The sequence below is a fragment of the Canis aureus genome, chromosome 6 (genome assembly GCF_053574225.1).
Source record: "Canis aureus isolate CA01 chromosome 6, VMU_Caureus_v.1.0, whole genome shotgun sequence".
NCBI lineage: Eukaryota > Metazoa > Chordata > Mammalia > Carnivora > Canidae > Canis > Canis aureus.
In genome coordinates this window covers 2,274,595-2,300,679 of record NC_135616.1, presented here as the reverse complement: position 1 = coordinate 2,300,679, position 26,085 = coordinate 2,274,595, and the positions used below count along the sequence as shown (strand labels likewise).

At 48.5% G+C, this 26,085-nt stretch overlaps 1 protein-coding gene and 1 long non-coding RNA gene across 2 annotated transcripts in view; one reads left to right on the top strand and one right to left on the bottom strand.

The window, feature by feature from the left end:
• Nucleotides 1-652: 652 nt before the first annotated feature.
• On the bottom strand, nt 653-5,826 carry LOC144315392 (uncharacterized). Its single transcript, XR_013381076.1, has 3 exons — nt 5,627-5,826; nt 3,347-3,557; nt 653-907 (listed from the first exon to the last, which is right to left on the bottom strand). It is a non-coding gene; the product is annotated as an uncharacterized LOC144315392 (long non-coding RNA).
• Nucleotides 4,319-26,085, top strand: part of MYO5B (myosin VB) — a 332,937-nt gene continuing 311,170 nt past the window's right edge. Inside the window, exon 1 of the mRNA XM_077899806.1 lies at nt 4,319-4,622. Coding sequence (XP_077755932.1) covers nt 4,596-4,622 — 27 coding nt within the window. The 5' untranslated portion in view covers nt 4,319-4,595. The remainder of the gene's footprint in view (nt 4,623-26,085) is intronic.

Below are 26,085 nucleotides of genomic sequence, written 5' to 3'. Positions count from 1 at the left end.
ACCCGAACTCTTCTAACAACCACCCTATGATACTTACCTATAACAAAAATACATGTATATTTTAAACATTTCCCGTGCTCTAGTATTAACATTATCCTGAACTATCACAAATGGCATTTTTATACAACTTCAAAGCTCGATTGTTTTCTGATAGGCAGAGGTGCTATATATTTGTTTACATGTTAATAGATGGGAAAGGATTTTTTTTAAATTTTATTTATTCATGAGAGACAGGCAGAGACACAGAGAAGCAGAGGGAGAAGCAGGTTCCTTGCAGGGAGCCCGATGGGGGATTCGATCTCAGGACCCTAGGGTCATGCCCTGGGCCAAAGGCAGGCCTCCACCGCTGAGTCCCTCAGGTGCCCCTGCACCTTTCTTATGTGAGGAGGGAGATCTGATCATGAGACCCGCTTGTTGGCAAATGAGTATTTAGATTTGCCGGTGCTTATAGAGATTGAGGATCTGGACCTTGACTCCCTCAAAACAGGTCATGGCACAGAACTCCTTGAAGAGTCTTGGCGAACACCAGGGACCACACCCCCATAAGAGGATGGCTGCCTTGCAGGTAGGAACATTTGGGAAAGCAACTTGCCACGTGGGGGAGGAGAGAAAATTGCTGGGACGAAGTTCTTACCAATAAGAGTCATCATAGGACGCTTTCCGTATGTGATTTTATTAGTCATCTGTTGGTGTATCACAAAGCACCCCAAAACTCAGTGGCTTCAAACAACACACACTATTGCACAGTTTCTGCAGATTCAAGACTTTATTGTCTCAGTTTCTTTAATTAGGTCACAGCTTTTCTGAATCCTCTGCTTGAGGTTGTTTCACAAGGCTGCAATCCAAGTGCCAGCTGGGACCATGATCTTCAAGTCCAAGCAAGGAATCCACTTCCACACTCCTTTACCTGCGGGGGAGAGTTCCATGTGAACAAACCTTGCTGCACGAACTGGTACGTATTAAACATGAAGACTCATGGTCCGCACGTAGACCAGCTGAATTAGCTCTGCCTGGGACCCCAGAATCTTGATATACATTAACATTAAAGAACCACTGGCATAGAAGCAAGTGCTTAGGCTTGAGAATGAGAGTGTAGTTGAAGGCCTGCTTGCTGATCTAGAATGTTCCCTCCACCAGCCTCACCTTCCTCATCTGTGAAATAGATTTATGATTCCAACCTTCTCTATAGGGTTCTCTAGGGCTCAGACAAGATCACAGAAGGAAAGCAGTTGGCAAGTTTCCAGGGACAAAGTAAGTTTTAAGAGGTCTTTATTACTATTCAAAGGAGGGAAAGACCATATCTGATTGTGAGACTAGAAATTCACAAAGCCCTGGCCAGGAGTAGGATTCTCCTCAGGGAGGTGATTCAATTCAGTCAGCATGAATTGAGCTTTTAATCTGTGCCAGGGAGGATGGAAGCTAGAAAGTTGGAGGCAGTTGGGGGTGGGGAGGAAGGATGCAAACAAATTAGTTTCAGGTTAATGCTAGGTCCTAATGGGATGGCCAGTGTTGTCATTCTGGCAGGTGGAAAGATGCGTCTGTAGTAAGGTTAGAACTAGATTTGGGGCACCTGGGTGGCTCAGCAGTTGAGCGTCTGCCTTTGGCCCAAGGCATGACCTTGGGGTCCTGGGATCGAGTCCCTCATTGGGCTCCCTGCAAGGAGCCTGCTTCTGTCCTCTGCCTGTATCTCTCATGAATAGAAATAAAAAAATTAGATTTGAGAGTTACCAGTGTGGTGAGAGGTATAATGGGGGGGGGAGGGTGGCGTGAAGAGAAGAGATTTGGGAAATGAGCCCAAATTTTGGACCATAGTTTGGAGAACTAGCAAGCAGGGTTAGAAAAGGATGTCATGAAGGTGTGGTTAGAAAGGCTGGGAAAACAAGAGGAGAAAAAATGAGAGATTTTAAGAAGGAGATGGTTTAACCTGAGAAAGGAGAGTCATGTACTGCCCCATGCTTTTTTTTTTATTACAATGAGACTATTTTAGTAATATTTAATAAATATAATGTATTTTAAAGCAAAATAAACAGAAACCATCCAAGTATAATGTCAAGTGTTGCACAAAATTATTTAGAAGGAGCCATCAGACAGATAATAAATACGCTATCCTATGTCTCTTGATATTTCCCTGAGAGCCCACGGTCGTCAGGAACCATGATGCTCAAATCGTACAGTCTCCAGGCTTTTTTTTTAAATTTATTTTTTATTGGTGTTCAATTTACCAACATACAGAATAACATGCCCCATGCTTTAGAGGGAGAAGGCAATCTCAATAGGATAGGAGTGAGTGGAACCATTTAGGAAGGAACTAATGCAGCAATTCTTAACCTTGGCTGTCATTAGAACTACCTGGGAGCTCTTAAAAATCCTTTTACCCAGGCAGGAACCCCAGAAAGTTAAATCAGAATTTCTGGGAGTGGGCGCCAGGCATCATTTGTTTTTGCAAAGGTGTAGAAAGTGTTGAGAACCCGTAATTATGTTGGACTGGGTTTAAGCAGAGCCAGCTGGGACAAGCGCCTACCTTAAGAAATGTAGCAGGAAAGGAGAACAAAGCTGCTAGTAGAGACCAGCCCACTGATGGAGCATGATGGTGAGGCATAAAAGGTCCAGAGCAGAGGTGGGGAAGGAGGGATCCCTGGGTGGCGCAGCGGTTTGGCGCCTGCCTTTGGCCCAGGGCGCGATCCTGGAGACCCGGGATCGAATCCCACATCGGGCTCCCGGTGCATGGAGCCTGCTTCTCCCTCGGCCTATGTCTCTGCCTCTCTCTCTCTCTGTGACTATCATAAATAAATAAAAATTGGAAAAAAAAAAAAAAAGAGGTGGGGAAGGAGCTTTATTTAGCAAAGGGGTTTCTTAACCCCAAAGGGGGAGAATCCCTTAGAAAGGTGTGAAAACTGAGTGCTGGCTCCACCCCCAGGCTTTCAGATTCAGTAAGTCTGACCCCTGACAATTTATAGCTCTGACCCAGCTAATGCCAATAGCCTGGGGGGTGGTGTCACACTTGGAGATCTTCTTGAACACAGGGAAGGAAACTATGCTGACAGATTTCTGAGTGAGAGATAAGTGGTGGAGCCATTTCTTCCCTGCTTCTGTCTGGGATGTGAAGAAATCCAAGGAGGGTTCTCCAAGCTTTGATCACCGCACTTGTCAACCTTGGAAGTACAATCTTCTAGGATTATGGGGGAGCTTGAAAACTCCCTCTGTTCGCCAGACAGACGTCCTGAAGGTGGGGTTCTTTGGCGGGATCTGGTAAAGTTCCCTAGGAGAGTCTCCTTGAGGAGGCACAGCTGTGAGGGCCTGACAGGCCAATTAAGCAGGGGTCCTGATTCCAGCTGGAAGGGCTTACCTGGGAAGAGTTTCAGAAGCATGTGGCTCCAGAACAATTTCTGCATCGACCGGATGCGCGCTCCAGCTGAGAAGCACCCGCAGGCTGTTCCTCATTCAGGTACAGACGCCTCCTTCAGACCCACCCAGGGCCGTTCTGACCCGGCGCTACCTGCGTTTCCTCCGTCAACTCCCGCCGGCTACTTTCGTTTTTGGGTCAGGTTTCTTTTTTGCTGTAGGTAGAAGAGGGACTGAAGCTGCTGCAGGCAGCCAAAGGCCATTGGGAAGGGGACCGAAAGGAGGTAGAAAATGGCAGGGGGATGGAGAGCGTGCACACGAGAGAGAAGGAGACGCGAATGACCATCTTCTGATGGGGCGGGGGGGGCGGGTAGGAGTCTAGTTGGACGTCGAGGGTCAAACAGGCAAAAGTAGGGAGAGAAGCTACGAATCCCACTTGCCCAGTCAGGACGTCCGCCAGGGAGTCGGTGTGGCGGAGACCCCGTGGGCATAGCCAGGTCACCTGTTACAACATCCCGTGACAGCGGAGTGTTAACCCTGAGACCGTTGAGCGCAGCCACGTGAAGTCCAGAGAATAACGTGCGGAGGCTTTCGGCCGGACTTCTATCCCCTACTTCCCCTCCTCCTCCCCTCGCCCTGCTGCTACCTGGGCTCTTTCTCGTCTCCACTGCCCACCTCCGCCCCCTCCGGCCCCAGCCCGCGATCGCCCGGAGGAGCCGGCGGAGCCTGCGGAGCGCGGCAGGTGCCTCCCCGGCGCGCACCTGTACCCGGCGGCCAGCAGGGGGCGGTCTGCCCCGGCTCCTCGCCCGGCCCCGCCCCCGGCCCCAAGGACCCCGCTGCAGCGGGGGCGCGGGAGGGCGCGTCCGGCCCGGCCCCGCAGGGCTCAAAGGCGGCGTCCGCAGCGCACCGGCTGCCCGCTCCGCGCGCGGTGCTCGGCCCTCCCTCCCGGCGCCCGCACCTCCTCCCCCACCTCCTCCCCCACCTGAGCGGGGAGCGCCCCCGCCCGCCAGTCCCGCCCGGCCGCCGCCGCGGGAGTAAAGGTCGCGCCGGCCGGGAGCGAGCCGGCGGGGCAGGGCGTGGGGGAGGCGGCCACACGCCGGGAAAGTGTCGGCCGCCCGGGAAGATGGCGCCAGGCGGGCTGGCCGCGGACTGAGCCTGCGGGCGGAGAGGAGTCGGGACCCGCAGCCCGGCAGGGGCGCGAGCGAGGGCCGCACGCAGACTCGCTGCCCGGGCTCGGGCCGGCGCGCGGGGCCATGGCGGTGGGCGAGCTGTACAGCCAGGTGAGTGCGCGCCGCGCGCCAGGTGAGGGCGGGGACCAGGGCGGCGCGCCCCGGCCCCCGGCCCCCCCCCCCCGCGGCCCTCGGGGCGCCCCCTCCTGCGGTTCCGGGAGGCGGGGGGCGCGGGGGGCGCCTGGCAGCCTCCCGCTCGCTCCCCCCCGGCGCCCAGAACTTCGGGAGGAGGAGGAAGTTTGGCCGCTCCGGGAGCGTCCTGCGCCGGCCGACCGGCTGCGGCTCCCCGCGGCGCTGCCCCCCGCCTGGCTCTGCTGAGTTCCCCGGTCCCGGACGGGGGTCCCCGGCGGCGCGGAGCCGGGCCGCGAACACAGCCCCACTGCCGCCCCCCGCCCCGGACCCCGCTCTGCAGCGGCCGCTCGCGAGGGCGCGCCCCCAGGCTCCCTTTGCTCCCGCGCGCCGGCGGGGGCAGCACGAACTTCGGGGACGCTCGCACACTTGGGGGCGGGGGGAGAAGGGGACCGACCGGCTGTTAGGGACTTGATGGGGCGGGGGGGGGGGGGAGATGAGCAACAGGTGAGGTGGGAAGTGCTCCGAGGACCTGCGGAGACCCCGGGGAAGCGCATTCTTAGTTGGCTGGGGGTGGGCGGCTGAAGGCGGCCCCTCGGCGTGGGTGCCAGCAAGGGCAGGGGCGGAGTGCGGACTTCTGGGTGCCAGGGTCAGCCGGGCTCTGCAGGGCTCGGCCCCACGGTCGGGAACAGGTGCGCCTGGCTGGAGGCGTCCTGCTTCCGCGGCGGTTGTTTCAAGTTAGGGGCCAGCCGCCGCCTCCCGGAGCGCCCACGGCTGAGCCGCGGGGGGCCGCGCCTTTAAGCACGCGCCCTTCCCCCCGTCAGGAAGTTCGGGAGACCTGCCCGCCTGGTCTGTTTCCGGACCGTGCCCCGAGGGACCGCGCCCCGAGCGTCGGTGCGCGTGCGGGGCGGGTGCGGGGTGCGGGGCGCGGGGTCCGCGCGCGGCCCGCGGGTCTGGGCGGGGGCGGGGCTGGCTCCGCCTCTCACCTGGCGGCTGCGCGCGTGGGGAGCTCCGCAGCGGGGTGGGCCTTCTCCCGGCTCCTGCGGAAGAGCGAGCTGAGCCGGGATGACGCGGAGGCTGTGGCCTGGCTGGGGATGGGGTAGCTACAGCCTCGGCGCCCGCGTCCTGGCCCCGGTTGCGGAGGGGCCGCAGCTTCTGGAAAGGAGGGAGGAGGGAGCCAGGAGCGGGGAAGGGGGCGGGGTGGGCGGGGTTGGCGAGCGGCTCCGGGAGTCGGGCTTTGAAAAGCGCCCCGCCCGCTTCAGCCTGTGGGTCTTGGCAGCGGCCCCCAGGACTCGGGCTCTTCACCGGCGGTAGCAGGTTGTCAGGCCCTCGGACCGGAGCCTGGTTCCGGCGAGGCCGGGGGTGGGGCGGGGGGTGGGGCAGGGGGCTCGGGGGACCTGACCTGGGCTTGGATGGTAGAGCCTCGCAGTTCTGTTCAACCCCGGGCTGCGCCGGGCCCCGGCGACCGTGCCTGCGATGGCGAGGCCTTTCATCAGATAACTGCTGTACTACGGGAAGCTGATAGTCAATCGGATAAATCTGCAACTCTTGAAGCCTTGATCTTGAAAAACATTGGATTGCTTTTAAAGACCATACTTTCGGGCAGCCCGGGTGGCTTAGCGCCGCCTTCCGCCCGGGGCGTGACCCTGGAGACCCGGGATGAGTCCCACGTCGGGCTCCCTGCATGGGGCCTGCTTCTCCCTCTGCCTGTGTCTCTGGCGTGCGCTCGCGCTCTTTCTCTCTCTCTCTCTTTCTTATGAATAAAAAAATCTTTAAAGACCACGCTTTCAGGGGAAAACACTTGATGTTCTTGTTGGAAACGAGTATGTTGCCAGTTATAAATGAGCGTATGGTATGTTAACTGTTAGAAATGAATCCTAGTGGGGATCCCTGGGTGGCGCAGCGGCTTGGCGCCTGCCTTTGGCCCAGGGCGCGATCCTGGAGACCCGGGATTGAATCCCACGTCGGGCTCCCGGTGCATGGAGCCTGCTTCTCCCTCTGCCCACCCCCCACCTCTCTCTGTGTGACTATCATAAACAAAAACAAACAGAAAAGGAATCCTAGTGGAAGTCTGCGCCCAAGTTCGGGGGTAACTTTCTGGGCTTTTACTAAGGATATAGCTACCCTAAGAAAAATGTTTCAAGGACACATGAGTCACCTAACGTGGTTTCGTGGGTGTGAGGGTTTGACACCACTCAAAGTATTAGAACGTGTTCCTAGGGCTGGGGGACTTCACCTGTCCATGTTGGTGGGTTTCTAGTCCTTAATCACTGTATGTTTATGAATCTGAAATTGAGACTTTTTGTGACCCAGCCAGTAGCTTCCAGATTGAATTTTGAGCAATTGTTCTTGTCAGAGTTAAACATGCTTTGCTATGAGAAGCAGTTGTATTGTTTTCCAACCATTATCACCCTACTTGCTAGGCTGGATTCTCTGTATGCATATGAATAATAAAGTACATAGAGAAATTGTGCCTGCTGCTCAGATTCATTTTCTTAGGGGGATGATTTGTTCATCTTGGCATATTAAAGCAACCAATGTTCCCCCTTTTAACCTGCTAGGCCGGTCTATCATGGTGACTGCTGGACCCAGGCACGCACTGTCATGTATTATGCATGATAGAAATAATTATCCATTATGTCAACAGCATTTATAAGTGGGGTGGAACTATTAAAGCCTTTTAGAACTATACCTGTTGCTTTAGTGATCTAGTAGGGAGGTATGATTGGAAGGAGACCTTCAAGCGCATAAATTAACCTGAAGGTACAGTTTCAGGTAAGAACTTAGTATATTAGCCTAATCCTATTTATCCAAGACAAGACTCCCTTTCTTTCCCTCCCAGGTTACTGTTTTCTTGTTTGCCTATCTGCACACTCCAACTGGAGGCTCCATGCTATGTGAATTATTATTTTTGGAGTCCTTAGTCCTTGACAAAAGTCACATCCCATTACCTAAGAACACACCTGTGTTCAGAAGACCCAACCCATCACCTTTGAGAAGTGGCTTTCTCTGTAGCGAGTCTTTTCTGGATGGGGGAAAAAAAAAGTCCATGCCAAGACACTTTGAGGGTGATGTCAAGGTGAGTCAGCTTCAACTCCTAAAGAAAGCTGGAGCTAATGATGGGGGATCATGTCACAAGTGGCATGTATGTAGCAAGTATTCATACTGTCTTTTCCTGTGGGTTGGAAACATGGGCTCATTGGATTTGTCCAGGTCCCAGGCGTGTACAAGCATGGGAAGTACAATTGGATCTTGATATTGCAGGAAATAGTCTATTTTTCATCCAGAATAACCCTTCTATGAACCTTGTTGTTTTGGACCAGTCTTTCAGGATGCTGTCTTGACTTTTAGTCAGGTTGACTGGGAAATCACCAGATAAACCAGTACCTTCCAATAACCCCTTCTCTGGTTGGCCTTTCATAAGTGGTGTCTGAGCAGTTTGAGTGCTGCTAGTTCACTGGTTGATCCAGCCTATGCGTGTAAATGGTGGCTTTGTCTTGGTCTTTTCCTGTGCAGCTGGTAGTGCGGGTTTGTGCCAGGTGTCAGCCTGTAGGCAGCAGGAGCCTCCTGCCTCTACCCACCCTGCTTCACTGGAGGCACTAATGATTCAGACTCCTGTTGGTGCCCCAGTGATATTTCAAAAAAAGTGACGGTCGAGACCTGAGTGGTAGCAGATGCTGGTAGTGCTCCTCTGCAGGCCCTTGACTCTTCTCCTGAACTCGTGCTGGTGCTTGCTCATTCTGGATGGCACGTGTTTCTCAGGTTCCTGGAGCCTGGGAATGCACCCCCCCTCCCTGCCCCAGGATGGACCTGTAATCCATGGGAGTAGAACAGCTGTAGTTTCCAGACCCTGACCTTGGGAACAGGACTGCCCACAGAGCTGTGCAGGAGGAGCTGAAGTTCCTCTGCTTGAATTTTGCTGAATATCACAACCCAGCTTGCCTCCTTTCACCTCCCCGCCTCCTTTCACCTCCCCACCTCCCCACCTCGGGAGCAATGCCTAATGGAATACCTGGACAGGAATCTTCATCTTTTGGATCTGAGGACCATGGTGGTTTGGCTGGGTGGATGTTGAGAAACTCAAGGGCTCTGGTTTCCTTTGGTTCTCTGAAGCTTTGTGCCAATGCACAGAGGCCATTGGCCTGCTCCTCCCCTCCCCCCTTCCTCCTTGCTGCTTTCTCTGCCTTGCCCACTCTTTCCTGCCTGCTTCCCTTCCTCAGATGGGCCTATAAAGCCAATGGGCTCTTCTTGGCTCTGCTGGTGAGCATTAGAATTCCAGTGTTCAGATGCAAGTTGTACGGGTTCACGGGGCACATTCTCTGCCTATTACCTGTATGCCCTGCCCCAATGCCTTGTTTGTAGAGTTCTTGTCCTGCCTCTTTTTTCCCAGGTAGGTTGAGCCCATCTGGAGAGCGGAGGCCATCACAAACATTTTTTTGGAGCTGCCAGTGTGTTTAGCATGGTGCCTTATACTTAGAGATACTTGAGAGCTTGTCCCCTGGATCTTAAATCCCCCTGTGCCAAGTCCTGCTGGAACTTCCTCATAGCCCATTTCCCCACTGTGAACACCTCACTTAAGCCCAGCCTGGTTGTTGAAACTGGGAAATTCCTACAGCACTAACTTGTCTGTGAACCTCCCTGGAAGTTCCCCAGTTTTTCCACTGATGGCCTTTCTCTGGGCCTGGGTCCCTTCAAGAATTCATGGTTAGCATCCTAGCTCCCTTGATCTCCAATTAGGGACCATTTCTTCTCTTTTACATGTTGGCAGTTTGAATATTGGCCAGTTATCTTGTAGAATGGCCTCGATCTGATGGAGTCTCCTGCTTACGTGGAGTTTACAAATTTTTGTTAAGAAAACTTCGGAAGTGATGGGCATGTACTTCCTGAGGTGCTTCACTGTCAGCGTGTCCCACTTCTGATGGTATCCCTTCCATCCTTTGGTGAAAGTGATATCCATCGGTTTCCTTTTATTGAGGAGTGTTTACATACCAATATTTGGGTGCTGGGTATGCTTCCTGTTTTTTATAGCCACTTAGGGATTATTGAGCCTAGAATTCAACAGATGTTTGATTATGTGGGCAAGAGCAGGAAGAGTCAGTGATGACCTTGAAGTTTCCATCTTGAGGGTGGACAGAAAAGTCAGGATGGGGCAAGGAATCCTGTGATGGTGTGTTGTCTTGTTTTTGGTTTTGTGTGTGTGTATGTGTTTCTTTTGGTACCTGTTTGGAGTGATACTTTCTGCTTAGATGAACTTTGAGGTTCTGTGAACTTAAAGGAGAAATGGGGGTTCTTGCAAATAAGAAGGATGGGTGAGATATTTTCTCTAAAATGCGAGTCTTACAACAGGATCTTCATAAAGTTCAGATCATGACCTTGGTGTGGGCCGTCCTAGCCTCTGGTCATGATTTTGGTATGGACTATTCTGGGTATGAGGTTAAATGCTCAGCTCTGATGCTAGAATAGATGCATTCTGAGCCTTTTTTTTTTTTTTTTTCTTAATCTGGGATGGGACCTGTGTCATAAGATTCCTGGAGGATCACATGCTCTAACATGTGAAGGTACTGCCTAGTGCAGCTTCTGGCAGGCTGTCCAGGCTTAAATGTTGATCAACTTGTTTACCCTTGAGTCGTAGTGTTGTGTGGTGGCATTTTTGCCTGAGCCTAAAAGGTTCCACTCTCCCCCTGGCCCCTGGGGAAGGAGCAAGAGTAGTTTGAAAGAATTTTTCTTTTTTCTTTTAAGATTTTATTCATGAGAGGCACAGAGAGAGAGGCAGAGACCCAGGCAGAGGGAGAAGCAGGCTCCTCGCAGGGAGCCCCGGGACTCCAAGATCACGCTTTGGGCTGAAGGCAGGCACTAAACTGCCGAGCCACCCAGAGATCCTCTTATAAGAAGTTTTCAATGTAAGCTGTGTTTTCTGGTCTTTTATTAGTTTTTAAGGGAAGTTTAAAAAAGCATTTTCACCATACCTTTTTTGTTGGTACAAATGATTATTGAAACAATTCCTACAATGTGGGAAAGGCAAAGGCCCTGTTAATCCCTTTTCCAGAAACTGCTATTGTTGATTACTTATGATTTCCAGACCTGCGTTGTTCAATAGGGTGCTCCTGAGCACTTGAAGTGAGGCTGGCCCAAATGGAGATGAACTGAAAGTGTAAAAACAAAACACACCAGACTTTAAAGACTTAGGGCCACTGGGTGGCTCAGTGGTTGAGCATCTGCCTCTGGCTCAGGGCATGATCCTGGGGTCTTGGGATTGAGTCCTGCATCGGGCCTCCTGCACGGAGCCTGTTTCTCCCTCTGCTGGTGTCTCTGCCTCTCTGTGTGTCATGAATAAAATATTATTTTAAAAGACTTGATACAAAAGATGAATGTAAAATATCTCCTTTATATTACCGTTGATTAAATGTTGAGATACTTTGGATGCATTGGGCTAAAGTATTTGGTTCATCTTTTTTTTTTTTTTTAATTTTTTTGGTTCACCTATTTTTAACATGGCTACTAGACAATTTCAGATTCCACATGTAGTTTGCTTTGTTTTTATTTGGCATCACTGCTATATTGGGATCATGCCACAGATTGTACTCTAGATCTTAATCTATGCTTTCCATCTTCTGTAGCATATAAAGGTAATTTTAGCATTTAATGGCTATTTAATAGCATATTATGGATTTACCATAATGTTAACTGTTCAGTTTTTTTAAAAGATTTTATTTATTTATTCAGAGAGAGAGAGAAGCAGGCTCCATGCAGGGAGCCCGACGCGGGACTCGATCCTGGGACTCCAGGATCACGCCCTGGGCTGCAGGTGGCACTAAACCGCTGAGCCACCGGGGCTGCCCTTAACTGTTCAGTTTTGGTGAACATTGAATTGTTAAAAATTTTTTGAGGGACGTCTAGGTGGGTCACCAGTTGAGCACCTGCCTTCAGCCCATGGCGTGATTCTGGGTCCTGGAATCGAGTCTCACCTGGGGCTTCCTGCATGGAGCCTGCTTCTCCCTCTGCCTTTGTCTCTGCCTCTCTGTCTCTCATGAACAAATAAAATCTTACCAAAATTTTTTTTAAATCATGAAACCTGTTGCAGTACATTCTTGGAACCCTTTTTTTTTTTTTTTTGCTTTTAAATATTAGAATTGCCATATGATCCAGTAATCCCACTACTGGGTATTTACCCAAAGAAAACAAAAATTCAGGGGCAGGATAACTAATACCAATGGAGTCCTTTTTGAGCCAGGTTATTTCTAAGTGCTGTGTATTAATAACTCCTCCCCATCACAAATGGGGGAGCTCAGCCTACGTGATTTGCTGGAAGCGGTACTCCTCTTCCAGAGGGAAGTATGACCCCCGTGCCTGACCCTGACACCCTCAGCAGGTACCACGCTCAGTGTCTAAGGAGCGGGCATGTTCTGAGACGCCCACAGGGAGCCAGGCTCAGCGCTCGAGGAGGCCCTCCCCTGTTGCTCCTCTATCCGAACCTGCTGGCCAGGCAGGGACCTGGAAGCCGAGCTGCTGTCCTGCCCCGGGCTCTCTGTTCAGCCATCTCGGCCAAGGCCTCTCCTCAAGCGTCTGTGGACCCAAATCGTGTTCCATTGTAGTGGGGGTGCTTACCAGGGGCTTTGACAAAGGGCCTCAGGAGCCACCTGCAAGCAGGGGTGTTTCCGGTAGGCCGCAGGAGGTGAGGCTTCGTGTTGTCCACCCCGGTGGGGAGGGGTGCTGGTAAGACCTTACTAATTTGTAAGTAAGGAACCCTCAAGCTTCTAGATCTGATCTCCAGCTTAATAGCTCATTATGCTCCTCCTAACATTTATTCACTGGGTCACAAACTACCGTCCTAGCACAAAGGATTCTGATGCTGACTGGGCCCTACAGGCTTTTCTCTCCCTCACTGAAGTTTGAGGAGGGAACGAAGGGGCCCATCATGCAAAGCTAACGATTTTTTCCAGATATTGCCATTATAAAATTCAAATGTGTTGTGACGTGAAACCCTAAAAGTGAACAAAAGCATCCAGATGCTTTCTACATGGAATCCAAAGACTTCCCTTATAATCTCTGCACCAAATTCAGGTCCCCTGGCTTAGAGACCAGCCTCTGCAAGTAAACCTACTGGAGAGAATTCCAGTTCCATCTGTATTCTGACCCAGGTACTGGTCATTTTTGGAGAAGGTGAAAAGGTAAAATCCCTGAACTGGTGAACTGTACTGTATTCAGCTATTTGTGTGCCCTGGCACCTCACTCGAGACCCGTTTCTCTCTTGGTAACTGGCCACCAGACCCCAGTACGGTCTTGCCGATGATAGGACGCATGCTTAGAATGTATTACCTCAATTTACGTGCTGCTAGTGGCACTGAGTGCTTTAGAGGCGAGTACAACAGAATGCCACCACTTCTATGAATTGCTGACATTGGCAAAATGCACGGTGGTGGTGCAGAGTGTACACATGATGGAAGGTGAGGGTGGGGGAGCCTGAGTGGCAGAAACCTGGGAGACGGTGGGGAAGTGGGAGTGGGCCGTTTGCAGTCCGTTGGATTGCCTGCTGAGGTCAGAGCTGTTCATTACTATTTCACCACTTGACATGTCCAACTGATTCTGCTGAAAATAGGAGTTATAAAGCCAAATCTTATAAACCTTTGAAGTAGCTGATTCTGGATTCCTTTTCTCCTGCATGTGCGGTTGATGGTTGTATGTGTATTTTCCCTCCCTCAGAATGAATCTTCTGGGGTGCCTGGGGGGCTCCAGAGCATCTGCCTTCAGCTCGGGGCGTGACCCTGGGGTCCTGGGATTGAGTCCCGCTTTGGGCTCCCTGCGGAAAACCTGTTCTCTTTCTGCCTGTGTCTCTGCCTCTCTCTGTCTCATGAAGAAATAAATAAAATCTTAAAAAAAAAAAAAATGAATCTTGTGCTCCCATCCCTCCATTCCCATGATCCAGTGTTTGCTTACTGTAGGGACTCGGTGCCGTGCTGTGGAATTGCTTTGAAGCCCACTGGTCCTCTCCTCCTGTTTCTGGCTGTGGCACTTGGAGAAAAGGCCTTTTTTTTTTTTCCACTAAGGGGCCAGCTTTTTTTTTTTTTATTTTTTTTATTTTTTATTGGTGTTCAATTTACCAACATACAGAATAACCCCCAGTGCCCGTCACCCATTCACTCCCACCCCCCGCCCTCCTCCCCTTCTACCACCCCTAGTTCGTTTCCCAGAGTTAGCAGTCTTTATGTTCTGTCTCCCTTTCTGATATTTCCCACACATTTCTTCTCCCTTCCCTTATATTCCCTTTCACTATTATTTATATTCCCCACATGAATGAGAACATATAATGTTTGTCCTTCTCCGACTGACTTCACTCAGCATAATACCCTCCAGTTCCATCCACGTTGAAGCAAATGGTGGGTATTTGTCATTTCTAATGGCTGAGGAATATTCCATTGTGTACATAGACCACATCTTCTTTATCCATTCATCTTTCGATGGACACCGAGGCTCCTTCCACAGTTTGGCTATTGTGGCCATTGCTGCTATAAACATCGGGGTGCAGGTGTCCTGGCGTTTCATTGCATCTGTATCTTTGGGGTAAATCCCCAACAGTGCATTGCTGGGTCGTAGGGCAGGTCTATTTTTAACTCTTTGAGGAACCTCCACACAGTTTTCCAGAGTGGCTGCACCAGTTCACATTCCCACCAACAGTGCAGGAGGGTTCCCATTTCTCCGCATCCTCTCCAACATTTGTGGTTTCCTGCCTTGTTAATTTTCCCCATTCTCACTGGTGTGAGGTGGGATCTCATTGTGGTTTTGATTTGTATTTCCCTGATTGCAAGTGATGCAGAGCATTTTCTCATGTGCATGTTGGCCATGTCTATGTCTTCCTCTGTGAGATTTCTCTTCATGTCTTTTGCCCATTTCATGATTGGATTGTTTGTTTCTTTGCTGTTGAGTTTAATAAGTTCTTTATAGATCTCGGATACTAGCCCTTTATCTGATCTGTCATTTGCAAATATCTTCTCCCATCCTGTAGGTTGTCTTTTAGTTTTGTTGACTGTATCCTTTGCTGTGCAAAAGCTTCTTATCTTGATGAAGTCCCAATAGTTCATTTTCGCTTTTGTTTCTCTTGCCTTAGTGGATGTATCTTGCAAGAAGTTACTGTGGCCAAGTTCAAAAAGGGCGTTGCCTGTGTTCTCCTCTAGGATTTTGATGGAATCTTGTCTCACATTTGGATCTTTCATCCATTTTGAGTTTATCTTTGTGTATGGTGCAAGAGAGTGGTCTAGTTTCATTCTTCTGCATGTGGATGTCCAATTTTCCCAGCACCATTTACTGAAGAGACTGTCTTTCTTCCAATGGATAGTCTTTCCTCCTTTATCGAATATTAGTTGACCATAAAGTTCAGGGTCCACTTCTGGGTTCTCTATTCTGTTCCATTGATCTATGTGTCTGTTTTTGTGCCAGTACCACACTGTCTTGATGACCACAGCTTTGTAGTACAACCTGGAATCTGGCATTGTGATGCCCCCAGCTATGGTTTTCTTTTTTAAAATTCCCCTGGCTATTCGGGGTCTTTTCTGATTCCACACAAATCTTAAAATAATTTGTTCTAACTCTCTGAAGAAAGTCCATGGTATTTTGATAGGGATTGCATTAAGCGTGTATATTGCCCTGGGTAACATTGACATTTTCACAATATTAATTCTGCCAATCCATGAGCGTGGAAGATTTTTCCATCTCTTTGTGTCTTCCTCAATTTCTTTCAGAAGTGTTCTATAGTTTTTAGGGTATAGATCCTTTATCTCTTTGGTTAGGTTTATTCCTAGGTATCTTATGCTTTTGGGTGCAATTGTAAATGGGATTGACTCCTTAATTTCTCTTTCGTCAGTCTCATTGTTAGTGTATAGAAATGCCACTGATTTCTGGGCATTGATTTTGTATCCTGCCACGCTACCAAATTGCTGTATGACTTCTAGCAATCTTGGGGTGGAGGCTTAAGGGTTTTCTATGTAGAGTATCATGTCATCAGCGAAGAGGGAGAGTTTGACTTCTTCTTTGCCAATTTGAATGCCTTTAATGTCTTTTTGTTGTCTGATTGCTGAGGCTAGGACTTCCAGTACTATGTTGAATAGCAGTGGTGAGAGTGGACATCCCTGTCTTGTTCCTGATCTTAGGGGAAAGGCTCCCAGTGCTTCCCCATTGAGAATGATATTTGCTGTGGGCTTTTCATAGATGGCTTTTAAGATGTCGAGGAATGTTCCCTCTATCCCTACACTCTGAAGAGTTTTGATCAGGAATGGATGCTGTATTTTGTCAAATGCTTTCTCTGCATCTCATGAGAGGATCATATGGTTCTTGGTTTTTCTCTTGCTGATATGTTGAATCACATTGATTGTTTTACGGGTGTTGAACCAGCCTTGTGTCCCGGGGATAAATCCTACTTGGTCATGGTGAATAATTTTCTTAATGTACTGTTGGATCCTATTGGCTAGTATCTTGTTGAGAATTTTTGCATCCATGTTCATCAGGGATATTGGTCTGTAATTCTCCTTTTTGGTGGGGTCTTTGGTTTCGGAATTAAGGTGATGCCTCATAGAACGAATTTGGAAGTACTCCATCTCTTTCTATCTTTCCAAACAGCTTTAGGAGAATAGGTATGGTTTCTTCTTTAAACGTTTGATAGAATTCCCCTGGGAAGCCATCTGGCCCTGGACTCTTGTGTCTTGGGAGGTTTTTGATGACTGCTTCAATTTCCTCCCTGGTTATTGGCCTGTTCAGGTTTTCTATTTCTTCCTGTTCCAGTTTTGGTAGTTTGTGGCTTTCCAGGAATGCGTCCATTTCTTCTAGATTGCCTAATTTATTGGCGTATAGCTGTTCATAATATGTTTTTATTTTTTTATTTTTATTTTTTTTATTTATGATAGTCACACACAGAGAGAGAGAGGCAGAGACACAGGCAGAGGGAGAAGCAGGCTCCATGCACTGGGAGCCCGACGTGGGATTCAATCCCGGGTCTCCAGGATCGCGCCCTGGGTCAAAGGCAGGCGCCAAACCGCTGCGCCACCCAGGGATCCCCATAATATGTTTTTAAAATCGTTTGTATTTCCTTGGTGTTGGTAGTGATCTCTCCTTTCTCATTCATGATTTTATTAATTTGAGTCTTCTCTCTCTTCTTTTTAATAAGGCTGGCTAATGGTTTATCTATCTTATTAATTCTTTCAAAGAACCAACTCCTGGTTCTGTTGATCTGTTCCACAGTTCTGGTCTCGATTTCGTTGAGTTCTGCTCGAATCTTTATTAACTCTTCTTCTTCTCCTGGGTGTAGGATCTATTTGCTGTTTTTTTCTCTAGCTCCTTTATGTGTAAGGTTAGCTTTTGTATTTGAGTTCTTTCCAGTTTTTGAATGGATGCTTGTATTGCGATGTATTTCCCCCTCAGGACTGCTTTTGCTGCATCCCAAAGATTTTGAACGGTTGTATCTTCATTCTCATTAGTTTCCATGAATCTTTTTAATTCTTCCTTAATTTCCTGGTTGACCCTTTCATCTTTTAGCAGGATGGTCCTTAACCTCCACGTGTTTGAGGTCCTTCCAAACTTCTTGTTGTGATTTAGTTCTAATTTCAAGGCATTATGAGAATAATCTGAGAATATGCAGGGGACGATCCCAATCTTTTGGTATTGGTTCAGACCCGATTTGTGACCCAGTATTTGGTCTATTCTGGAGAAAGTTCCATGTGCACTTGAGAAGAATGTGTATTCAGTTGAGTTTGGATGTAAAGTTCTGTAGATATCTGTGAAATCCATCTGGTCCAGTGTATCATTTAAAGCTCTCGTTTCTTTGGAGATGTTGTGCTTAGAAGACCTATCGAGTATAGAAAGAGCTAGATTGAAGTCACCAAGTATAAGTGTATTATTATCTAAGTATTTCTTCACTTTGGTTAATAATTGATTTATATATTTGGCAGCTCCCACATTCGGAGCATATATATTGAGGATTGTTAAGTCCTCTTGTTGGACAGATCCTTTAAGTATGATATAGTGTCCCTCTTCATCTGTCACTACAGTCTTCGGGGTAAATTTTAGTTTATCTGATATAAGGATGGCTAACCCTGCTTTCTTTTGAGGACCATTTGAATGATAAATGGTTTTCCAACCTTTTATTTTTAGGTTGTAGGTGTCCTTCTGTCTGAAATGAGTCTCTTGTAGACAGCAAATAGATGGGTCCTGCTTTTTTATCCAGTCTGAAACCCTGCGCCTTTTGATGGGGTCATTAAGCCCGTTCACGTTCAGAGTTACTATTGACAGATATGAGTTTAGTGTCATCATAATATCTATTCAGTCCTTGTTTTTGTGGATTGTTCCACTGAACTTCTTCTTAAAGGGGAATTTTAAGAGTCCCCCTTAAAATTTCTTGCAGAGCTGGTTTGGAGGTCACATATTCTTTCAGTTCCTGCCTGTCTTGGAAGCTCTTTATCTCTCCTTCCATTCTGAATGAGAGCCTTGCTGGATAAAGTATTCTTGGTTGCATGTTCTTCTCATTTAGGACCCTGAATATATCCTGCCAGCCCTTTCTGGCCTGCCAGGTCTCTGTGGAGAGGTCTGCTGTTACCCTAATACTCCTCCCCATAAAAGTCGGGGATTTCTTGTCTCTTGCTGCTTTAAGGATCTTCTCTTTATCTTTGGAATTTGCAAGCTTCACTATTAAATGTCGAGGTGTTGAACGGTTTTTATTGATTTTAGGGGGGGAATCTCTCTATTTCCTGGATCTGAATGCCTGTTTCCCTTCCCAGATTAGGAAAGTTTTCAGCTAGAATTTGTTCAAATACATATTCTGGCCCTCTGTCCCTTTCGGCACCCTTGGGAACACCAATTAAACGTAGGTTTTTCTTTCTCAGGCTGTCGTTTATTTCCCTTAATCTATCTTCATGGTCTTTTAATTGTTTGTCTCTCTTTTCCTCAGTTTCCCTCTTTGCCATCAACTTGTCTTCTAGGTCACTCACTCGTTCTTCCACCTCGTTAACCCTCGTCGTTAGGACTTCTAGTTTGGAATGCATCTCATTCAATTGATTTTTAATTTCTGCCTGATTAGCTCTAAATTCTGCAGTCATGAAGTCTCTTGAGTCCTTTATGCTTTTTTGTAGAGCCACCAGTAGCTGTATAATAGTGCTTCTGAATTGGCTTTCTGACATTGAATTGTAATCCAGATTTTGTAACTCTGTGGGAGAGAGGACTGTTTCTGATTCTTTCTTTTGAGGTGAGGTTTTTCCTTCTAGTCATTTTGCTCAGTGCAGAGGGGCCAAAAGCGAGTTGTATTGGGAAAAGGAGAAAAAGAGAGAAAGAAGGAAAGAAAAGGGAGAAAAAAGAAAAAAGGAAAAAAAGAAGAAAAAGAAAGAAAGGAAAAAAAAGGGTGGGGGAAGGAAACAAATCAAAAAAGCAAAACAAACCGAAACAAAACAAAACAACAACAACAAAAAAAAACCACGGGGTATCTTCTGATTCTGTATACTTTAAGTCCCTTGACTTCCCCGGAACTTGTCCGTCTAGCTGGTCTTCTGGGGGAGGGGCCTGTCGTGCTGATTCTCAGGTGTTAGCACTTGGGGGAGCTGCTCAGCCCCTGCCTGGTGCAGGGCTCAGTGGGGGCTGTTTACCCCGTGAGGCCCCAGGAGGAACAACAGCAGGGGCGGCGGCCAGCTCCGGACCCTGGAGTCAGCTCCCGCAGTAGCTCCAGAGCTCTCCATCTGCAGGGACTGGAGGCTCCGGGGCGGGGCCGCTGATCTGCTCAGCTCCGGGCAGGAGCGTCCTCGCTGTCCTGGGCCCTCCTGGCCTTTGCCTGTCCCGGGGGAGGCCGGATCCTGGGCTGTGTCCCGGCGCCCTGTGCTCCGGGGCCTGCGCTGTTGGATTCGTGCTCCCGCCCCGCAGCCCCCTCCGCGGAGCCGCCCCCGAGCCCCCCGAGCTGCTCCAGGTCCCGCCTGCGCGCTGCAGCCCTTAGGGAGCTCGGCGCACTCTCCCGGGGCGCAGGTGTCTGTTAGTGTCCCCGGGAGCCCGAGGGCATCCCCGCCCTCCTGGGTCCTGCTCCAACCCCCTGGGAGCCCCTTTCCGCCCGGGAAGGTTGGTGCAGCTCCTGCTTCTCTGGGACGGGGCTCTCCTGTCCTGGGGACACTCGCCCCGGCCTCAGCCCGGCTCCTCGCGGGGCCCCTCCCCCTTGGAGGCCTTTTGTGTCTTTATTTCTTTTTCCCCCTCTTCCTACCTTGATAGAAGCGCGAACTCTTCTCACTGTAGCATTCCAGCTGTTCTCTCTTTAAATCTCAGGCCGAATTCATAGATTTTCAGGAAAATTGGAAGGTTTTGTAGGTAATTTGGTGGGGACAGGTGATCTGGGGACCCTACTCTTCCACCATCTTGCCCCTCCCCCGGGGCCAGCTTTTTACTATAACCCTTTCTCCTGTCCGTTTTGGCTTTTGGCTTCAGGTACCCAGTGGAAAGGCCCATCTGTTTCCTCTGGCACTAGCTGGAACTCACGAATGTGGAGCCCCTGTCAGGAGATAATTAAAAAAAAAATTTTTTTAAAAAAATTACTGTGCCTAAAGGCTTAGCAAAAGGTGTGAATGTGGACTAACAGTGAAGTCACATTTGTGGACATGAAACCTAATCTGACTGCCTTGTTTTGAGCATCCTAATCTATACACAATTAGGATCACACTTTTTTTTTTTTTTGCCTTTCCTAAGATTGTCATTTATATTAAAAGCATGATCTCCTTTTATTCCCAATTAACTCCACTTGATTATTAGTCTCAGGCAGATGTCCATGAGTCCTGATGGAGCCTGGGGGCACATACTGATCTTCATCCTTCCTGTGAGCTCAAACAAAGCAAGTGGCTTTCGCGAGAGACATGATGCACCAGGAAAGAAAAATTAGTCTTTGTCTTCCCTCACACAGGTGATCTCCAGTCTTTCTCTGAACATTGATCCTTTAGATTCATCACTAAGCCAGCAAGTGCTCAGGGTACCTGCTACCTGCTGGGATATAGGTCACAGCCCATCCCTGCAAAGGAGTCTTTTGACCTTGCGTTCTTTTAATCGGGGGTTCGTTTGTTGGATGAATAAGCTTGAAGAAGGTATTCGTACCCAAGGAGATAAATTGCTTTATCTCATCAGATTTAATAATTTTCAATTTGCCTATACTCGCTAATGAGGGCTAATGTTTGTTTACAAAATGAGGACAGTGAATGTTTCCTCATTTCTGAGGAAACTAGTTTCTTTGCTGTCAAACTGCTTGATCTTTTGTCACTTTGTGTGTATATATGCGTGTAACTATAACAAGCCGTGCATACCAAGACGATGAGAATGCCCTTAAAACATGATAGGACCTGACATGTTGGTCATAATCTATTTGAATGGGTTCTGCTACAGGGTGGTCTTTGCAGAGGTGCCAGGAAGCGGGAGCTCATCAATACCTCTCCTGAAATTGGCTTCATGTGTTGTTCTTTCCTTGTGGGGTGGTGATCTCCCTACGCCTGGTAGGGAGGCCTTCCTGGAGATATTCAGGAGTTACTCTAAGGAGTAGGCTGGTTGAGTAACATAGGTGTTCACTGACCTGTGTTTCTCTTATAGACTAACTTGAAGGTATTGATGCCAGCTTTTTTGTGGCCGTCTACGAGCTGTCATCCTTAAGAGAGTTGGACTTCGAATGATCTCAGTGGATCAGTGTAGCGCCTCTGTGGCTGTCAGGAAGACACTTGTTAGAATGTGGCCTCTGTTGGATTAAAAATCTTAAGGCTCGGGGGTGCCTGTGTGGCTCAGTCTGTTGAGCATCTGACTCTTGATCTCACAAGTGTGTTTGAGCCTGCGTTGGGCTCCATGCTGGGCATGGAGTCTACTTAAAATTTAAAGGCTCGAAGAATTTTACGGTCTTACTGACTTACAGTCCCTCTTATATGTATGCCAACATAATACATGGACATATAATTGCCTCAATGGTATGATCAGTATAATAGCATTACCTACTGATTGAAAAATCAAGGGGCACCTTGGTGGCTCAGTTGGTTGAGCTCAGGTCATGGCCTCTGGTTCCTGGGATAGAGCCCCACATTGGGCTCCCTCCTCAGCGGGGAGCCTACTTCTCCCTCTGTTTCCCTTGTTTGTGCGAGTTCTTTGTCAAAAAAATCTTAAAATCAAGTGGAAAGCCCATGCCACCTAATTCCCTACAATGCTCTTAGTAGGCAGGATGTTAGCCACTCAGTATAACAAAGGAGGGTGGAATAGCATTATTCGCAATAGTCCAAAATAAAAGCAAGCCAGTGTCCATCATGGATGAGCAAAATGTGGCATGTCCACATGGTGAAGTAATATTCAGCCTTAAGGAAATTCTGATGCATGTTGGTCATGGATGAACTTTGAGGACATTACCAGTGACAAATACCTTAAGACTCCACCTGCATGAGAGGTACCTACAAGAGTCTGATTTAGAGACAAAGTAGAATGGTGGTTGCAAGAAGGAGAGGATGGTCAAGTGTGGTGGTTTTACTGGTACAGAACTTGAGTTTTGCAAGCTGGGAAGTTCTGGAGCTGCATGGTGGTTGTAGTTAGATGATAATGTGATGGTACTTCATGTTACCAAACTGTACACTTACAGGGTGAAGATGGTAAATCTTTGGTGTATCACTACCACGGTCAGGCTGAGGGCAAGAAGAGGAACAGGGAAAATAGAAGAGCATCACTGTTAGACTGGTTAGAGCTGGATTTGAGCACTGATTCCTCATTTAGCAGCTGTGTGCCTTTAGGGAACGACTCAACCTCTAGGCTGTTACATGTGAAATGGGTAAAAAGCTAGAACAACCCTCAAAGGCTTGCTGATGCGACACGATGGGAATGTGTCTTTTGGGAAGCTATAGTTCAGTGCAGAGCAATGTAAGGGTGATAGCGTGAGGGCTTGCAAGGGTGTTTGGGGTGCTGATTCACTGGTTCTAGTTCCTCTGTGTGAGGCAGCCAGCCTTACATTGGGCTCTAAACTAGCAAAGCACCAGCATTGGAGATGCTCTAGGGCTGTGTTTGTGCCTCTCCTTTTTCAGGTGTGGGGAGGGAACAAAAGGAGTCTGAAGGTCTTAAGCGGAAGGCTACTTATCCTCTCAACCTAAAGCACCAGACCTAACTGTTCTGTAGCTTACAATTGTGGGGCTTGCCCCAGATTGTACTAAGAGCATTCCACCATGACCTCCTCACAGGATGCCTATATCTGTCTTTAGCCCTTCCTGGTACTTAGCATATTTGGCTATTATGGTTGCTAGGGGGCTTCAAGATGTTATGTTGAAAGGATGCTCTCTTAGGAGCTAGGCTTAGCTGAGTATCCCAGCCCAACATGCCAGTGCAGTATCTGGCAGCAAGAGAAAGGATCGTGAGCTTTGAGGCTTTAGGAACCAGGTTATCCTGTCAGCAGTGGCAGCACTGCATTTCCTTCTACACTGATTCCATCAACAGGACTCAGTTACTCTTGGCTTGGTTTTTTTTTTTTTTCCCCCCCCTGTCTTCTCTTGGCCTGGGGTCAAGTACCCCTTGACGAATCTCCAGGACTGGATTAGATTGGCTGTACGATCTATAGCAGGTTGGCTCTTTGTCCCGGCAATAATAACAAAAGCTCTGAAGCACTCATGGAGAGTGGCTGGCCCCCTGATTGGTTGTTCCCAGGCAGGTTTGGCCTCCTAGGCCCATAGACCTTTCAAAGATGGCGGTTCCTGGGAACACTGTGCTTCCCTCTGAAGAGGCTGCGGGTGTTGCAGGTACTAGAGCGATAGTTTTCTCGGTGTGTAACAGAAAGAGCCGGAGAGCTAGTGTAAGTAGAGATGCTGCCTATCACTCCCATAGAATAGCATTTCAGAGATTGGTCCTGTGCTTGGTTTCCTTTCTTGCTAAATCATGGCTACTATGGTACTTGCATCTTTTGAGTTTTTAATTGGGTTTTTTTGACTAGCAATCCCCTGCCTTGGATCCTGATGGCAGCTTCCACATCTACTCTAATCTGAAACCCTGTAAGTAGTGCTGGGGATATATGGGCCTCAACACCTATTATAAATAGTCCCATAATACATGGTGTTCTTGGATTGCTTCCCTCTCCTCTACTAAGTGTTCGAAGGCCCCCCTCCTCCTCCAGCTCTCTCCATTCCTTCCTAGCCTCCCATTCCTTAACCTTAATCCATTCTTAATAAGGGCTCCAGGGATCACCTACCACATGCATCCCTGACGTCTGACTGGCTGCATGAACCAGAACTCCACCCAGCAGGCTGTTGGGTGTTTTTCATGATGCTCAGCCAGGCAGAGCCTCCTCACTGAATGGGGCAGATGCTCGGGGTGTCCCTCTGACCGTACTCAGGTTGCAGTGTGAACCCTCTCAGAAATCAAACTGCCTAAATGCTGGCCAAAGACTAGTGTGTCCATGGTGGTAAATAATACCAGTAGCCCCAGAACTGTAGCCTATATCTAGTGATGTAGCTGAGCGCCAGCCCAGCAGCTAGTTAGGCCATAACTGTTTTCTACTCGATCTCACTCGGTAAGTCAGCTCTTGATGCTAGAGGTTGAAATCTTGCCTTCTGCTTCTTTGCTTTGCCAGGGGTTCAGTGGTAGCAGGTCCTTGCTGAGCTAGGTTTATACTTCTCCGGTTTGTTTCTGTTTAATCACTAGGCAAGGTGGACACCTTAAGTAGTTGTAACTCTTCACCTACGACTAGTTCGCTGTGGCAGACAGTGGTCAGTATTTGGTTCATGGTACCAACCCGGGGAAGCTGACAGCTTTGCATCCTACTCGAGCAGAGCTATGCAGGTGGAAGGTGAAATCGATTCCACTTCGTGCCTGGTTGGGCTGTGAACTCCATGTGTGTGTGGAGCTCGACTGGAATTGCCCAGGCCCTGCGCCTGAGAGGTCTTCCATTCTTACTGGGTCGGGCAGTGTGGTGCAGCAGATGCAAATATTTAAGAGTCTTAGACACAGTGCTGAGCATGCAAGGTGCATAAGAGCTGGCCTCCCTTACTAAGGAACAAACAGTTCGGTGGAGTAAGTGATGTCAGAAGATGGTGGATTAAGAGGGCATCTTACCAAGACCACAGGGGTGGTGGGTGGTGGTTCCCGCTCAGCCAGTGGCAGCTCCTGGTGCTTGCGACTGCACGAGAGCAAGTCTCACCTCTCACTCCTTGTGAGTGCCTCGGTGTGCCTATCTGTCTCCTGCCTCTGAGGGTTGAGGAAGGCTGGTATCCAGTCTAGAGTCAAACTTTCATGGGGAGGGGGGGTGAAGATCAGAATCCCCTCACTTGGGAGTGTTACCCACCAGAGCTGTTTCCTCCTTTGAGCTGTTCAGAAGTGCTCACTAGAAAGGGAGCCTTTTTTTCTTTTTCCTCACCAAAAACTGCTCCAGTCTCGGGCTCCCAGACTGGGGGTGGAATGTAGGGTTGGCAGCTTGAGTGGACAAGGCTGACATGTTGTTTGCATAGTCCTTGAGGACAGACCTCCTCAAATAAGGACCTAAAAATGATTCCTATGAGTTACCATGCCACTTGAGGAGGAAGGCAAAGATGGGAGTATGTAAAAATCTAAATGGTGGCTATAAGAGTTGGCTTATACTGAATTATACTGTATCCTTTTAAGAAGTTCCTCCAGAAAAATAAATTCCTCTGCAGCATAAACACAGTAATGCCCAAAGCATGGAAAAACATTTGCATGAGTCTTTGTGGGGTGCTCTCCATGACAGTGAGCTAGCGGTGCCCCTGATCTTACTGTGTCATCCTTTGTTGGCGCTTATTCTTTTCTTTTATTTATTTATTTTTTAAGATTTTATTTATTCAGAGACAGAGAGGTAGAGACACAGGCACAGGGAGAAGCAGGCTCCATGCATGGAGCCCGATGTGGGACTCGATCCTGGGTCTCCAGGATCATGCCCTGGGCTGAAGGTGGCACTAAACCACTGAGCCACTGGGGCTGCTGTGTTGGCACTTATTCTTATGGACAAAGTTAATTCTGTTCCAACTTTCCTTTTTTGTAAGATGGCCTTATTTCCATAAAACTAGGATTATCTTGATTTATATAATCATTTTAGTTTTACTCTTTCAACTTTGTTTTAAACGGCGGGGGGGAGGGAGGGGGATTAGGTTTTCAAAGCTCAGTGCTTGTAATCTCCTTTAGAGTAACACTTCTTATCCTAAATAAGCATTAACCATGGTTAGTCTGGTGCTGTACTGACCTGGCTTAGAGACTTAGCCACAGCCAGGAACACACAGGCAAGCAACGTGAGCCAGAACTTCCACTTGGGATGATAAATGACAATAAGTATACGATTGTCCAGCAGGTATAAAAATCACTGCAGCTTCTAGAAAAGGATCATGTTACTGAGTTTATGAACTATGGTGAGATTGCTATTGCATCAGCCTCTTTATGACCTCTCTTGGATCAAGCCAACTATTTGCAAAAGTGAGACTTCAAAATGGAAGTCTTGCGAAGT